General features: G+C 41.9%; 1 protein-coding gene across 8 annotated transcripts in view; it reads left to right on the top strand.

Moving 5' to 3' along the window:
- DNAH2 (dynein axonemal heavy chain 2) overlaps nt 1-17,475 on the top strand; it is a 137,860-nt gene that overhangs the window by 55,305 nt on the left and 65,080 nt on the right. For all 8 annotated transcript variants that reach the window (XM_049859280.1, XM_049859277.1, XM_049859276.1 and 5 more), the window contains 8 exons: nt 455-618; nt 2,207-2,368; nt 2,472-2,575; nt 10,785-10,941; nt 11,090-11,172; nt 11,287-11,467; nt 11,844-11,982; nt 17,149-17,366. In XM_049859280.1, coding sequence (XP_049715237.1) covers nt 455-618; nt 2,207-2,368; nt 2,472-2,575; nt 10,785-10,941; nt 11,090-11,172; nt 11,287-11,467; nt 11,844-11,982; nt 17,149-17,366 — 1,208 coding nt within the window. The remainder of the gene's footprint in view (nt 1-454; nt 619-2,206; nt 2,369-2,471; nt 2,576-10,784; nt 10,942-11,089; nt 11,173-11,286; nt 11,468-11,843; nt 11,983-17,148; nt 17,367-17,475) is intronic.

The following is a 17,475-nucleotide window of genomic DNA, read 5'->3' as shown; positions in this document are numbered from 1 at the left end:
GTTGTGAATAATGCTGCAGTGAACACTGGTGTACTTTGTTTTGACCCAGTGTTGCCAGAATTGGAACAAGGACCAAAGGTATGGGAAGGTGAGGACAAAGACAAGGAAGAAGGGTGGGTACTGGGGAAGGGTGTGAGCTGTGGCACTTGGGGTTTCTGTGAGAAACAAGGAAGATGAGTGCAGTGTTACGGGCTATTTTCAGCGTGAAGGCAGCAGTCCCACTCACATTTCCAGTTTTCTTATACCAACTTCCCATGTCCCACCTATTGCTGATTCTTGAACCACATTTAGTAGTTTTTGCTAAGATTAACCATCATTCTTTCTAGGGAATCTCTTTTACTCTTCTTCCCTTCCCTTTCCCACACAAAGAGGTTGGGGAGTCATTATAGTCCTCTCAGGAGACCCTGCACGTGACTGCAAATCTGAGCTTCACTTTGCCTTGAATTCCCCACAGGTCCTTTCACCAGCAACGTGGGGCATGTGTCTGCCCTAGATCAGATCGCACAAGTGAGGGCGATGCTGACAGCCATGCGGGATGAAGAAAACTCTCTCCGTGCCAACCTGGGCATCTTCAAGATTGAGCAGCCAGCCTCCAAGGACCTTCAGAACCTGGAGAAGGTGGCCTACTGAGCCAGGCCCCCGTGTAGCCAAGGCTAAGGGGCAGGGAACAGGAGAAGGGGTCCTGAGGGCCTGGGAAAAACAGCTGGGACCAGAGAGGTGGGCCCTGAGGAGCTTTTCTTTTTAAAGTGAGTCCCAGGGGTGTTGGGTCCAGCCAAACTGGGCCCGTGCTAGCGCCAGATTGTCGGGGGGAGCTGACTTCCTACATGGTAGACCCTTATGCTGTCAGGGAGAAAGAGCGAAGAGAGATGGGGAGAAGGCTGGAAAGACTTGGCTTAAATATATTTTACCACACAAGATAAAATTAACAATTTTAAAATGTGTAATCCATCAGCATTATTATATTCAAAAATGTGCAATCATTACCGCTGTCTAGTTCCAGAGCGTTTTCATCAAAAGAAGACCCCATAACCATTCAATACGCATTTCCTTTTCTGCCCTCCTCCCTGCCCTGGCAACCACTAGTCTGCTTTCTGTCTCTGTGGATTTGCCTATTTGGACATTTCACATAGGTGGAATCATACAACATGTGTTCTTTTGTGTCTGACTTCTTTCACTCAGCGTAGTCTTCAAGATTCGTCCATGCCGTAGCATGTATCAGAACTGTTCTTTTTTATAGTGAATAACGTTCCATCCTATGGATACAGCCTATTTTGTTTAACCGTTTATCAGTTTATGGGTACTTGGGTTGGTTCTACCTTTTGGCTATTGTGAATAGTGCCGCTATGAACATTGGTGTACGAGTACCTATTTGAGTACCTGCTTTCCATTCTTTTGGGTATATACCCGGGAGTGAAATTGTTAGGTTATATGGTAGTTCTACATTTAACTTTTTGAGGAGCTGCCAGACTATTTTCCAAAGTGGCTGCACCCTTTTACATTCACACACACATTGTGTAAGGGATCCAATTTCTCCACATCCTTACCAAGTCTTATTATTTTTTGTTTTTCATTTACTATAGCCATCTTGTAACCCATTGCCGTCGAGTGGATTTCGACTTATATTGACCCTATATGACAAAGTGGAAGTGCCCCTTTGGGTTTCCAAGGCTGTAATCTTTACAGAAGCAGTCTGCCACATCTTTCTTCTTTTGGTTAGCAGCCAAGCACTTAAGCATTGTGCCACTAGGGCTCCATAGCCATCCTAAAAAAAAAAACCCAAAACCAAACCTGTTGCCGTCGAGTCAATTCCGATTCATAGTGACCGTATAGGGCAGAGTAGAACTGCCCCCATAGGGTTTCCAAGGAGTGGGTGGTGGATTTGAGCTGCCAACCTTTTGATTAGCAGCTGGTTAGCAGCCAAGCTCTTAGCCACAATGCCACCAAGGCTTAGTGGGTATAAAATAGTATCTCATTATGCTTTTGATTTGCATTTCCTGAATGACTAATTATGTTGAGCATCTTTCTGGGTGCTTTTGCTTCAGGAGCTTTTAAGGCAAGGGAGTGGAGGAGAGTTGTGAACAGACAGCTCTATTATCTGGAGGGAAGAACTCAGAATGAGAGGAACTAATTGCCAGAGCATCTGTCAGGGAGAAAAAGGACAAGAGCCCTTAACTGTTATCTCACCTTTCTCCTCTTGCCCACGTAGGAGCTTGATGCTCTCCAGCAAGTCTGGGAGATCACACGGGACTGGGAGGAGAACTGGAACCAGTGGAAGACTGGCCGGTTCCTGACCCTACAGACGGAGGCCATGGAGACCATGGCCCATGGGTTGTTCCGTCGCCTCACAAGACTAGCCAAAGAGTATAAGGTATGTGGAGAGTGAAGGGAGTCAGCAGGAGATAAGCCTATTGAGGAAGGGGCACCATGGAGAGGAGATTTCGGGTCTTCTGATGCTGCCCACTTTTGCTCAGGACCGAAACTGGGAAATTATTGAAACCACTCGATCGAAAATCGAGCAGTTCAAGAGGACCATGCCTCTCATTGCAGACCTGCGGAATCCAGCCCTTAGGGACAGGTAAGGCTGTTCTTCCGCTCCTGGGGGGTGACTACTTTGTCTGCCTTGGCCTGCACCTTCACCTGGCTTTTCAGCCCCTTCTAGTGTTCATAGCTCTCTCTTCCCCTCTGTCCACAAACGAGCCTTGAAGAAGCCTTCCCTAGGGCCTGCTCCCGTCCCGTTCCTTGCACTGTCATAGGCTATCCTGCCTTTCTGATGGCTGCTCTCTGCCTGCCTCTGTCTGTTCTGCCTTTATGTTGTCTATGATAACTAAAATCCCTAGGTGGTGCAAACGGTTTACACTTGATTACTGATCCAAAGGTTAGCAGCTTAAACCTATGCAGCGGTGCTATGGAAGAAAGTCCTGGCTATCTGATTCCATAAAGATTATAGCCAAGAAAACCCTGTGGGTCTCAGTTCTACTCTGTAACGCATGGGCTCACCATGAGTCAGAATCGACTCTACGGCAACAGGCTTATGATGGCTGAGCTTTGTGTCTCGTCATATGGAAGTGTTCATTTTGCTATAGTCAACAGTATAACTTTCCTTCTTTACAGCCTTTTGCTTTTGTGCCCTGTTTAAGAAGACCTTTCCTATCCCAAGGAGCCCTGGTGGCACAGTAGTTAAGAGCTCGGCTGCTAACCAAAAGGCCAGCAGTTTGAATCCACCAGCTGCTCCTTGGACACCCTACGGAGCAGTTCTCCTCTGTCCCCTCTAGGGTCGCTGTGAGTCAGAATCAACTCGACAGCAACGGGTTTGGTTTAGCTTGGTTTCCCTGTCCCAAAGCTATAATGACGTTCTCTCAATACTTCCTTCTAGTATTTTATAATTTTGTTTTTCAAATTTAATTCTTTCAATGCCCATGGAATTTATTATATGATAGAGGGGGCATTTCAAACCATTGGAAAATATCAAATAGAATCAACTGCTTTATAGATGGTTTTTTTTTTTTTTTAATAACTTTTATTAAGCTTCAAGTGAACGTTTACAAATCCAATCAGTCTGTCACATATAAGTTTACATACATCTCACTCCCTACTCCCACTTGCTCTCCCCCTCTTGAGTCAGCCCTTTCAGTCTCTCCTTTCTTGACAATTTTGCCGGCTTCCCTCTCTCTCTATCCTCCCATCCCCCCTCCAGACAAGAGTAGCCAACACAATCTCAAGTGTCCACCTGATATAATTAGCTCACTCTTCATCAGCGTCTCTCTCCCACCCACTGACCAGTCCCTTTCATGTCTGATGAGTTGTCTTCGGGGATGGTTCCTGTCCTGTGCCAACAGAAGGTCTGGGGAGCATGGCCGCCGGGATTCCTCCAGTCTCAGTCAGACCATTAAGTTTGGTCTTTTTATGAGAATTTGGGGTCTGTATCCCACTGATCTCCTGCTCCCTCAGGGGTCCTCTGCTATGCTCCCTGTCAGGGCAGTCATCGATTGTGGCCGGACTCCAACTAGTTCTTCTGGTCTCAGGATGATGTAGGTCTCTGGTTCATGTGGCCCTTTCTGTCTCTTGGGCTCTTAGTTGTCGTGTGGCCTTGGTGTTCTTCCTTTTCCTTTGCTCCAGGTGGGTTGAGACCAATTGCTGCATCTTAGATGGCCGCTTGTTAGCATTTAAGACCCCAGACGCCACATTTCAAAGTGGGATGCAGAATGATTTCATAATAGAATTATTTTGCCAATTGACTTAGAAGTCCCCGCAAACCATGTTCCCCAGACCCCCGCACTTGCTCCGCTGACCTTTGAAGCATTCATTTTATCCCGGAAACTTCTTTGCTTTTGGTCCAGTCCAATTGAGCTGACCTTCCATGTATTGAGTGTTGTCTTTCCCTTCACCTAAAGCAGTTCTTATCTACTGATTAATCAGTAAAAAACCCTCTCCCACCCTCCCTTCCTCCCCCCCTCGTAACCACAAAAGTATGTGTTCTTCTCAGGTTTACTATTTCTCACGATCTTATAATAGTGGTCTTATACAATATTTGTCCTTTTGCCTCTGACTAATTTCGCTCAGCATAATGCCTTCCAGGTTCCTCCATGTTATGAAATGTTTCAGAGATTCGTCACTGTTCTTTATCGATGTGTAGTATTCCATTGTGTGAATATACCACAATTTATTTACCCATTCATCCGTAGATGGACACCTTGGTTGCTTCCAACTTTTTGCTATTGTAAACAGAGCTGCAATAAACATGGGTGTGCATATATCTGTTTGTATGAAGGCTCTTGTATCTCTAGGGTATATTCCTAGGAGTGGGATTTCTGGGTTGTATGGTAGTTCTATTTCTAACTGTTCAAGATAACGCCAGATGGATTTCCAAAGTGGTTGTACCATTTTACATTCCCACCAGCAGTGTATGAGAGTTCCAATCTCTCCGCAGCCTCTCCAACATTTATTATTTTGTGTTTTTTGGATTAATGCCAGCCTTGCTGGTGTGAGATGGAATCTCATCGTAGCTTTAATTTGCATTTCTCTAATGGCTAATGATCGAGAGCATTTTCTCATGTATCTGTTGGCTGCCTGAATATCTTCTTTAGTGAAATGTGTGTTCATATCCTTTGCCCACTTCTTGATTGGGTTGTTTGTCTTTTTGTGGTTGAGTTTTGACAGAATCATGTAGATTTTAGAGATCAGGCGCTGGTCGGAGATGTCATAGCTGAAAATTCTTTCCCAGTCTGTAGGTGGTCTTTTTACTCTTTTGGTGAAGTCTTTAGATGAGCATAGGTGTTTGATTTTTAGGAGCTCCCAGTTATCGGGTTTCTCTTCATCATTTTTGGTAATGTTTTGTATTCTGTTTATACCTTGTATTAGGGCTCCTAGGGTTGTCCCAATTTTTTCTTCCATGATCTTTATCGTTTTAGTCTTTATGTTTAGGTCTTTGATCCACTTGGAGTTAGTTTTTGTGCATGGTGTGAGGTATGGGTCCTGTTTCATTTTTTTGCAAATGGATATCCAGTTATGCCAGCACCATTTGTTAAAAAGGCTATCTTTTCCCCAGTTAATTGACACTGGTCCTTTGTCAAATATCAGCTGCTCATATGTGGATGGATCTATGTCTGGGTTCTCAATTCTGTTCCGTTGGTCTATGTGTCTGTTGTTGTACCAATACCAGGCTGTTTTGACTACTGTGGCTGTATAGTAGGTTCTGAAGTCAGGTAAGGTGAGGCCTCCCACTTTCTTCTTCTTTTTCAGTAGTGCTTTGCTTATCCGGGGCTTCTTTCCCTTCCATATGAAATTGGTGATTTGTTTCTCCATCCCCTTAAAATATGACATTGGAATTTGGATCGGAAGTGCGTTAAATGTATAGATGGCTTTTGGTAGAATAGACATTTTTACTATGTTAAGTCTTCCTATCCATGAGCAGGGTATGTTTTTCCACTTAAGTATGTCCTTTTGAATTTCTTGTAGTAGAGCTTTGTAGTTTTCTTTGTATAGGTCTTTTACATCCTTGGTAAGATTTATTCCTAAGTATCTTATCTTCTTGGGGGCTACTGTGAATGGTATTGATTTGGTTATTTCCTCTTCGGTGTTCTTTTTGTTGATGTAGAGGAATCCAGGTGATTTTTGTATGTTTATTTTATAACCTGAGACTCTGCCAAACTCTTCTATTAGTTTCAGTAGTTTTCTGGAGGATTCCTTAGGGTTTTCTGTGTATATAATCATGTCATCTGCAAATAGTGATAACTTTACTTCTTCCTTGCCAATCCGGATACCTTTTATTTCTTTGTCTAGCCTAATTGCCCTGGCTAGGACTTCTAGCACAATGTTGAATAAGAGCGGTGATAAAGGGCATCCTTGTCTGGTTCCCGTTCTCAAGGGAAATGCTTTCAGGTTCTCTCCATTTAGAGTGATATTGGCTGTTGGCTTTGCATAGATGCCCTTTATTATGTTGAGGAATTTACCTTCAATTCCTATTTTGGTAAGAGTTTTTATCATGAATGGGTGTTGGACTTTGTCAAATGCCTTTTCTGCATCAATTGATAAGATCATGTGGTTTTTGTCTTTTGTTTTATTTATGTGATGGATTACATTAATGGTTTTTCTGATATTAAACCAGCCTTGCATACCTGGTATAAATCCCACTTGATCAGGGTGAATTATTTTTTTGATGTGTTGTTGGATTCTATTGGCTAGAATTTTGTTGAGGATTTTTGCATCAATGTTCATGAGGGATATAGGTCTATAATTTTCTTTTTTTGTAATGTCTTTACCTGGTTTTGGTATCCGGGAGATGGTGGCTTCATAGAATGAGTTGGGTAGTATTCCGTCATTTTCTATGCTTTGGAATACCTTTAGTAGTAGTGGTGTTAACTCTTCTCTGAAAGTTTCGTAGAACTCTGCAGTGAAGCCGTCCGGGCCAGGGCTTTTTTTTGTAGGGAGTTTTTTGATTACCGTTTCAATCTCTTTTTTTGTTATGGGTCTATTTAGTTGTTCTACTTCTGAATGTGTTAGTTTAGGTAGGTAGTGTTTTTCCAGGAATTCATCCATTTCTTCTAGGTTTTCAAATTTGTTAGAGTACAATTTTTCATAATAATCTGAAATGATTCTTTTAATTTCATTTGGTTCTGTTGTGATGTGGTCCTTCTCATTTCTTATTCGGGTTATTTGTTTCCTTTCCTGTATTTCTTTAGTCAGTCTAGCCAATGGTTTATCAATTTTGTTAATTTTTTCAAAGAACCAGCTTTTGGCTTTGTTAATTCTTTCAATTGTTTTTCTGTTCTCTAATTCATTTAGTTCAGCTCTAATTTTTATTATTTGTTTTCTTCTGGTGCCTGATGGATTCTTTTGTTGCTCACTTTCTATTTGTTCAAGTTGTAGGGACAGTTCTCTGATTTTGGCTCTTTCTTCTTTTTGTATGTGTGCATTTATTGATATAAATTGGCCTCTGAGCACTGCTTTTGCTGTGTCCCAGAGGTTTTGATAGGAAGTATTTTCATTCTCGTTGCTTTCTATGAATTTCCTTATTCCCTCCTTGATGTCTTCTATAACCCAGTCTTTTTTCAGGAGGGTATTGTTCATTTTCCAAGTATTTGATTTCTTTTCCCTAGTTTTTCTGTTATTGATCTCTAGTTTTATTGCCTTGTGGTCTGAGAAGATGCTTTGTAATATTTCGATGTTTTGGACTCTGCAAAGGTTTGTTTTATGACCTAATATGTGGTCTATTCTAGAGAATGTTCCATGTGCGCTAGAAAAAAAAGTATAGTTTGCAGCAGTTGGGTGGAGAGTTCTGTATAAGTCAATGAGGTCAAGTTGGTTGATTGTTGTAATTAGATCTTCCGTGTCTCTGTTGAGCTTCTTACTGGATGTCCTGTCCTTCTCCGAAAGTGGTGTGTTGAAGTCTCCTACTATAATTGTGGAGGTATCTATCTCGCTTTTCAATTTTGTTAAAATTTGATTTATGTATCTTGCAGCCCTGTCATTGGGTGCATAAATATTTAATATGGTTATGTCTTCCTGATCAATTGTCCGTTTTATCATTATATAGTGTCCTTCTTTATCCTTTGTGGTGGATTTAAGTCTAAAGTCTATTTTGTCAGAAATTAATATTGCTACTCCTCTTCTTTTTTGCTTATTGTTTGCTTGATATACTTTTTTCCATCCTTTGAGTTTTAGTTTGTTTGTGTCTCTAAGTCTAAGGTGTGTCTCTTGTAGGCGGCATATAGATGGATCGTGTTTCTTTATCCAGTCTGTGACTCTCTGTCTCTTTATTGGTGCATTTAGTCCATTTACATTCAGGGTAATTATAGATAAATAAGTTTTTAGTGCCGTCATTTTGATGCCTTTTCATGTGTGTTGTTGACAATTTCATTTTTCCACATACTTTTTTGTGCTGAGATGTTTTTCTTAGTAAATTGTGAGATCCTCATTTTCATAGTGTTTGACTTTATGTTAGTTGAGTCGTTACGTTTTTCTTGGCTTTTATCTTGAGTTATAGAGTTGTTATACCTTTTTGTGGTTACCTTATTATTTACCCCTATTTTTCTAAGTAAAAACCTAACTTGTATTGTTCTATATCGCCTTGTATCACTCTCCATATGGCAGTTCAATGCCTCCTGTATTTAGTCCCTCTTTTTGATTATTGTGATCTTTTACCTATTGACTTCCATGATTCCCTGTTATGTGTATTTTTTTTTTTTTAATTAATCTTAATTTGTTTGTTTTTGTGATTTCCCTATTTGAGTTGATATCAGGACGTTCTGTTTTGTGACCTTGTGTTGTGCTGATATCTGATATTATTGGTTCTCTGACCAAACAATATCCTTTAGTATTTCTTGTAGCTTTGGTTTGGTTTTTGCAAATTCTCTAAACTTGTGTTTGTCTGTAAATATCTTAATTTCGCCTTCATATTTCAGAGAGAGTTTTGCTGGATATATGATCCTTGGCTGGCAGTTTTTCTCCTTCAGTGTTCTGTATATGTCGTCCCATTCCCTTCTTGCCTGCATGGTTTCTGCTGAGTAGTCAGAACATATTCTTATTGATTCTCCCTTGAAGGAAACCTTTCTTTTCTCCCTGGCTGCTTTTAAAATTTTCTGTTTATCTTTGGTTTTGGTGAGTTTGATGATAATATGTCTTGGTGTTTTTCTTTTTGGATCAATCTTAAATGGGGTTCGATGAGCATCTTGGATAGATATCCTTTCGTCTTTCATGATGTCAGGGAAGTTTTGTGACAGGAGTTCTTCAACTATTTTCTCTGTGTTTTCTGTCCCCTCTCCCTGTTCTGGGACTCCAATCACCTGCAGGTTATCCTTCTTGATAGATTCCCACATAATTCTTAGGGTTTCTTCATTTTTTTTAATTCTTTTATCTGATTTTTTTTCAGCTATGTTGGTGTTGATTCCCTGGTCCTCCAGATGTCCCAGTCTGCATTCTAATTGCTCGAGTCTGCTCCTCTGACTTCCTATTGCGTTGTCTAATTCTGTTATTTTATTGTTAATCTTTTGGATTTCTACATGTTGTCTCTCTATGGATTCTTGCAACTTATTAATTTTTCCAGTATGTTCTTGAATAATCTTTTTGAGTTCTTCAACAGTTTTATCAGTGTGTTCCTTGGCTTTTTCTGCAGTTATCCTAATTTCATTTGTGATATCATTAAGCATTCTGTAAATTAGTTTTTTATATTCTGTATCTGACAATTCCAAGATTGTATCTTCATTTGGGAAAGATTTTGATTCTTTTGTTTGGGGGGTTGGAGAAGCTGTCATGGTCTGCTTCTTTAAGTGGTTTGATATGGATTGTTGTCTCCGAGCCATCACTGGGAAACTAGTTTTTCCAGAAAATCCGCTGCGTCCAGTCCAAATCCCTGCAGGACGGTTCCCCGGCTCGGACGCTGCTCTTTCTGCTCCAAGACCAGTCACTGCCTCCCGGGGACTTCTCCTACCAGCTGCGTCCCACGCCGCCCGTGGAACCGGCTGGTCCCCCTCCCGGGGTTAGTTCAGGGGGGTGGAGCAGCTCTCTGTGCTTGTGCCGTACCTGACTGGTACGCTGGCTCCAGGCTCTGGAAACAATCGCTGCTTCCCCGTATTAGTTCGTTCTCCGTCTCTAAATCTGTGTTTGTTGTTCAGGGTTCGTAGATTGTTATGTATGTGATCGATTCACTTGTTTTTCCGAGTCTTTGTTGTAAGAGGGATCAGAGGTGGCGTCTGCCTAGTCCGCCATCTTGGCTCCGCCCCCCTATAGATGGTGTTTTAATAATTATCTATCCATTTAGGAGAAAATAAGTATTTCTTTGGCATCGCGTCCAGTGTGATGTGTTTTGGAATGCTTCTAAGGTTTCACTTTTAAGTATTACGTGGTCAAGTATATCCCTTTATTTGCTTAAGCTACTTAACCTCTCTAAGCCTCAGTTTCTTCATCTATAAACGGAGTCATGCTAATCCCTAATTTATAGGCTCGTTGTAGGGTTTAAATCAGATGGTTTCGCGTGAAGCTTTTAGCTCAATGCACGACCCGTAGGAAACCTGCATTCATTGAACTGTTAGGTGTTTTGTATGCATACCTGTCTTAACCCCCTCTCCAGAGAACCACCTCTTGGAGGAAGTCAGCTCAATCTTTGTATTCCCCATAGAGCCTAAAATTGCATCTTTGAGACTATTTAGTGATTATCTGTTGAATCATGAATTAATAAATACACGGGATTATAGTATCCCAGTGGGAGAAGACATGTGGAGTGATGTTAATACTTCCTGGGAGACCCTGGAGTCTGGCCTCCTGCTCAGACTTTCTGTCCCTGCCTACAGGCACTGGGATCAGGTCAGGGATGAGATCCAACGAGAGTTTGACCAGGAATCTGAAAGCTTCACCTTGGAGCAGATCGTGGCACTCGGGATGGATCAGCATGTAGAGAAAATCGGGGAGATCTCTGCCTCAGCAACCAAAGAGTTGGCTATAGAATTGGTAAGACAGAATGCTTTCCCACACTTCCCCACTTCCTGAGCCTCTAGAGCAAAGGCTTCAGCTTTTCCTTATCTGAGAGCCTCTCCCAGCCCCTGTTAACCTTGGGGCTAATTACCTCATTGCTCTGTCCACTGATGTCTCCCCACAGGCATTACAGAACATTGCCAAGACCTGGGATGTGATCCAGCTAGACATAGTACCCTACAAGGACAAGGGCCATCACCGACTCAGGTAGAGAGCAGCGCGGGGCTCCAGGAGAGGGAGCGATGCATGACCTGGGCTGCGGAGTGGGGACCAAGCTGTGGCACCTGGGATGGACTGTGATGTCGACTCCTTCCACCCCAGAGGTACAGAAGAAGTATTCCAGGCACTGGAGGATAACCAGGTATCTCTGTCTACCATGAAGGCATCTCGTTTTGTCAAGGCTTTTGAGAAAGACGTGGATAACTGGGAACGCTGCCTCTCCCTCATTTTGGAAGTTATTGAGATGGTGCTCGTAGTGCAGCGTCAGTGGATGTACCTGGAGGTCAGGATGCAGAGCTAAGCTCTTCCTACATTCTGTCCCCACTCCCTTATTTTCTTAAGACCTGGATTTCTGCCCTGCTATCCACCACCTTTTCCCACCTCTAAAATTACTCTTCTTCTAGGGCCCAGGCACCTGACTCTTATTTATTAACTCTCATCTTAAATTCTCTCCCTGACAAGCTTTTGTTCTTCTTCCCAGACTCTCATTCGGTTCTTCTTCTTGGACCCAGACACCTGGCCTCTCAAGCCCAGCTTCCCCTCTAGTGCTTCTCATACTGCTTATGTTCTACTCAACTGTCACCCCCAGTCTGGGAGCAGGGAGCAGAGGGTGGACAGTGTGTGAAAACAGATTCTTGCCCCAATCCTTGGCCCCTTAGAATATCTTCATGGGAGAGGATATCCGAAAGCAGCTGCCCAATGAATCAGCCTTATTTGACGAGATGAATGCCACCTGGAAATCCATCATGGACCGGATGAGCAAGGACAACAATGCTCTCCGGAGCACCCATCATCCAGGTTTGGGCTCCATGGCCTCTTGATCTGACATAGCCTCACTTGGTGCTACGTATAGGTGACATCATGGCCACGTGTTTCATTTATTGAAAGCTTGCCTGTTACGCTTGGCTGTCCTAACACCCCCCATTACCATTAGCACTTATAAGCATTAAGTAATAATTCCACAAATTAAATCCAACAAATATTTGAGTGGAGTATAACATAGTGGTTAAGAGTCTGGGATATGGAATCAGACAGACTTGAGTTCAAAATCTGACTCATGCCTTACTGGCTGTATGATCTTGGATAATTTGCTTCCTCCAAACTACAATTTCATCTGTAGTAGGGGGATAGTGGTAGTTATCTCATAGGGCTTTTTTTTTTTTTTTTGGTAAGGATTGTAAAGGAGTATGTAACACTCACGTGCAATGTCTAGCATAAACTAAGTGCTTAATTAATAGCACTGTGCCTTAGCAAGCCCTGACTGGGGAATCATTCTTCTTCCCTAGCTGATATTAGTACATGAAATGAGATAATGCAGGTAAATGAAATAATGTGAACAAAGCACTTATCATGTTGCCTAGCAAATAGTAAACCCTTGGCCGCTGTAAGCTATTGTTATTATTCCATTGGTCTTAATTAGTTTATCAGACTAACTGGTCTTTATTGTAGATACTCTGGAGGCACAGAAAACCTAAGGGATGAGGAAGACAGGGATGAGGTGGAGAGAGGTACATAGAGCAAGGCCTGGTTGATTGGGGTGAAGAATCAGGGAGTCAGGCTTGGCGACAGGCACCTAGAATGGATGTCCTAAGAAGAAAAGTTCTGGCAGTGGGTATGGAGGACTTCTTTATTTTGCTTAGGGACAGTCTACCAATTCTTTATTTTCTGAGAGTTTTGAGCATACACATTAAAAAGAAAACCTTATAATTTTAAACATTTTGATAACATTTAAATGTTAGGACATATAAAGTTGGATGACAACATGTATTATATAAATAATATTTGAGATAATCGAAAAGATTGGAGCACCTTACAAGCAAAGGCCTAAAAACAGTTATCCCTTTGTTGAACACACAAAATAAATCCATCTTATCCACTGCTGTGAGTCTCCCTGTGGTCTGCAGGGGTCACCCAGGCGGTCATTCAAAGGCATAACATCCTGTTGACTCTGTACTTGAAGACGAGGGTCACCTCAGAGTTCAGAGTTACAGACAGCCATACTGTCTTCAGAATGCTGGAAACTGTGAAGACAAGGGAATAAACTGATCAAAACCTAAGGTACGGGGTTGGAGACGGAGAGGAAACTAGGATTGTTGAGAACCTAAAAATGTGAATACATAGTATCTAATATCCTGAATTGTTCTTTGAGGTGGATCTTATTACCAATTTACAGACAAAGAGATGAAAGCTCAACGAAGTTAAGTGATAGGCTAGTAAATAAAAGAACTGCAATGTGAATGGTAGTCTTTTAGCTCCTGGTCTACTGTTCTTTTTGCTGTGTCATGAGGGATGCTGGCAACCCCAGTTGTTGCAGCCCACTTTTATTGTGTGCAAGTGATGTGTATTTAAATGTAATGATCTAACTTGGATTATGTAAGTACAGAATGATCTCTAATTTTCAGAAGTCCTTGGGATGACCAGCACAGCACCAAGTTCTTTGGCAGAATGAGACCGTTGTTCCAAAGAATGGTGGGAAATGTAGTTAAAGTAATGAAATCATGTATAATGTATAATTAATATATTGTTGTTGTTGTTAGGTGCCATCAAGTCGGTTCCAACTCATGGCGACCCTATGCACAACAGAACAAAACACTGCCCGGTCCTGTGCCATCCTTACAGTCGTTGTTATGCTTGAGCTCATTGTTGCAGCCACTCTGTCAATCCACCTTATAGAGGGTCTTCCTCTTTTCTGCTGACCCTGTACTCTGCCAAGCATGATGTTCTTCTCCAGGGACTGATCCCTCCTGACAATATGTCCAAAGTATGCAAGACGCAGTTTCACCATCCTTGCCTCTAAGGAGCATTCTGGTTGTATTTCTTCCAAGACAGATTTGTTCGTTCTTTTGGCAGTCCATGGCATATTCAATATTCTTTGCCAACACCACAATTCAAAGGTGTCAACTCTTCTTCGGTCTTCCTTATTCATGGTCCAGCTTTCACATGCATATGATGTAATGGAAAATACCATGGCTTGGGTCAGGTGCACCTTAGTCTTCAGGGTGACATCTTTGCTCTTCAACACTTTGAAGAGGTCCTTTGCAGCAGATTTACCCAATGCAATGTGTCTTTTGATTTCTTAACTGCTGCTTCCATGGCTGTTTATTGTGGATCCAAGTAAAATGAAATCCTTGACAACTTCAATCTTTTCTCCGTTTATCATGATGTTGCTCATTGGTCCTTTTGTAAGGATTTTTCTTTTCTTTAGGTTGAGGTGTAATCCGTACTGAAGGCTGTGGTCTTTGATCTTCATTAGTAAGTGCTTCAGGTCCTCTTCACTTTCAGCAAGCGAGGTTGTGTCATCTGCATAATGCAGGTTGTTAATGAGTCTTCCTCCAATCCTGATGCCCCGTTCTTCTTCATATAGTCCAGCTTCTCGTATTATTTGCTCAGCATACAGATTAAATAGGTATGGTAAAAGAATACAACCCTGACGCACACCTTTCCTGACTTTAAACCAATCAGTATCCCCTTGTTCTGTCCAAACAACTGCCTCTTGATCTATGTAAATGTTCCTCATGAGCACAATTAAGTGTTCTGGAATTGCCATTCTTCGCAGTGTTATCCATAGTTTGTTTTGATCCACACAGTCGAATGCCTTTGCATAGTCAATAAAACACAGGTAAACATCCTTCTGGTATTCTCTGCTTTCAGCCAGGATCCATCAGACATCAGCAATGATATCCCTGGTTCCACATCCTCTTCTGAAACCGGCCTGAATTTCTGGCAGTTCCCTGTCGATATACTGCTACAGCCATTTTTGAATGATCTTCAGCAAAATTTTGCTTGCATGTGATATTAATGATATTGATCTATAATTTCCACATTCGGTTGGATCACCTTTCTTAGGAATAGGCATAAATATGGATCTCTTCCAGTCAGTTGGCCAGGAAGCTGTCTTCCATATTTCTTGGCATAGACGAGTAAGCACCTCCAGCGCTGCATCTGTTTGTTGAAACATCTCAATTGATATTCCAACAATTCCTGGAGCCTTGTTTTTTGCCAATGCCTTCAGAGCAGCTTGGACTTCTTCCTTCAGTACTATCGGTTCCTGATCCTATGCCACCTCTTGAAATGGGTGAATATCGACTAATTCCTTTTGGTATAATGACTCTGTATTCCTTCCATCTTCTTTTGATGCTTCCTGCATCATTTAATATTTTCCCCATGGAATCCTTCACTATTGCAACTCGAGGCTTGAATTTTTTCTTCAGTTCTTTCAGCTTGAGAAACTCCGACCATGTTCTTCCCTTTTGGTTTTCCATCTCCAGCTCTTTGCACATGTCATTATCATAGTTTACTTTGTCTTCTCGAGGGGCCCTTTCAAATCTTCTGTTCAGTTCTTTTACTTCATCAATTCTTCCTTTTGCTTTAGCTGCTCGACGCTGAAGAGTAAGTTTCAGAGTCTCTTCTGACATCCATCTTGGTCTTTTCTTTCTTTCCTGTCTTTCAGTGACCTCTTGCTTTCTTCATGGATGATGTCCTTGATGTCATTCCACAACTCGTCTGGTCTTCAGTCACTAGTGTTCAGTGCATCAAATCTATTCTTCAGATGGTCTCTAAACTCAGGTGGGTTATACTCAAGGTCATATTTTTGCTCTCGTGGACTTGCTCTGATTTTCTCCAGTTTCAGCTTGAACTTGCATATGAGCAATTGATGATCTGTTCCACAGTCAGCCCCTGGCCTTGTTCTGACTGATGATATTGAGCTTTTCCACCGTCTCTTTCCACAGATGTAGTCAATTTGATTTCTGTGCATTCCACCTGTGAGGTCCATGTGTGTAGTCGCCGTTTATGTTGGTGAAAGAAGGTATTTGCAACGAAGAAGTCATTGGTCTTGCAAAATTCTGTCATTCGATCTCCGGCATCGTTTCTGTTACCAAGGCCTTATTTTCCAACTACTGATCCTTCTTCCTTGTTTCCAACTTTCACATTCCAATCACCAGTAATTATCAATGCATCTTGAATGCATGTTCGATCAATTTCAGACTGTAGCAGCTGATAAAAAGCTTCTATTTCTTCATCTTTGGCCCCAGTGGTTGGTGCATAAATTTGAATAATAGTCGTATTAACTTGTCTTCATTGTAGGCGTATGGATGTTATCCTATCACTGACAGCATTGTACTTCAGGATAGATCTTGAAACGTTCTTTTTGACGATGAATGCAACACCATTCCTCTTCGAGTTGTCATTCCCAGCATGGTAGACTATATGATTCAAAATGGCCAATACCAGTTCATTTCAGCTCACTAATGCCTAGGATATTGATGTTTATGCGTTCCATTTCATTTTTGACAATTTTCAATTTTCCTAGATTCATACTTCATACATTCCAGGTTCCGATTATTAATGGATGTTTGCAGCTGTTTCTTCTCATTATGAGTCGTGCCACATCAGCAGATGAAGGTCCCAAAAGCTTTACTCCATCCACGTCATTAAGGTCGACTCTACTTTGAGAAGGCAGCTCTTCCCAAGTCATCTTTTGAGTGCCTTCCAGCCTGGGGAGCTCATCTTCTTGCACTATATCAGACAGTGTTCCGCTGCTATTCATAAGGTTTTCACTGGCTAATGCTTTTCAGAAGTAGACTGCCAGGTCCTTCTTCCTAGTCTGTCTTAGTCTGGAAGCTCAGCTGAAACCTGTCCTCCATGGGTGACCCTGCTGGTATCTGAATACCTGTGGCATAGCTTCCAGCATCACAGCAACACACAAGCCCCCACATTATGACAAACTGACAGACATGTATATAAGGATATATATATAAAATGTATAATTAATAATGACTTAATGAAGAGAATGGGATAAGCATGATGGAAGATTAGGAGCACTTCTCTGCTTCCAAAAACTATTATGGCAGTCTGTACCCCAAAATTCAAGAGCTGACAAAGTAGATCTAGTTGGAGACTCTAGATGTACTCAGGGCAAAGATAAAAGGGTCATCAAATGCCATTCATTGCTCCTTTTCCCAGGCCTCTTGGAAAAATTGATAGAAATGAACACAATCTTGGAAGATATTCAGAAGTCTCTGGACATGTATTTAGAGACCAAGCGCCATATTTTCCCCCGCTTCTACTTCTTGTCCAATGATGACCTCCTGGAGATTCTGGGCCAGTCTCGCAACCCAGAGGCTGTGCAGCCACACCTCAAAAAATGCTTTGACAACATCAAATCACTGAAGATCCAGAAGGTCAATAGAAGTGGCCATGACGGGATGGAGGGCAGGGGAGGGATGGCGATGTCCTGGCATTCAAGGCTTTGAGGGGAAGGGAAAGGAATGTTAATTAGTGATTCTGGGT

The sequence above is a fragment of the Elephas maximus genome, chromosome 19 (assembly GCF_024166365.1).
Source record: "Elephas maximus indicus isolate mEleMax1 chromosome 19, mEleMax1 primary haplotype, whole genome shotgun sequence".
NCBI classification, from domain to species: Eukaryota; Metazoa; Chordata; class Mammalia; order Proboscidea; family Elephantidae; genus Elephas; species Elephas maximus.
Note: the sequence above shows the minus strand (reverse complement) of the source record. Positions and strands in the feature narration are given on the sequence as shown.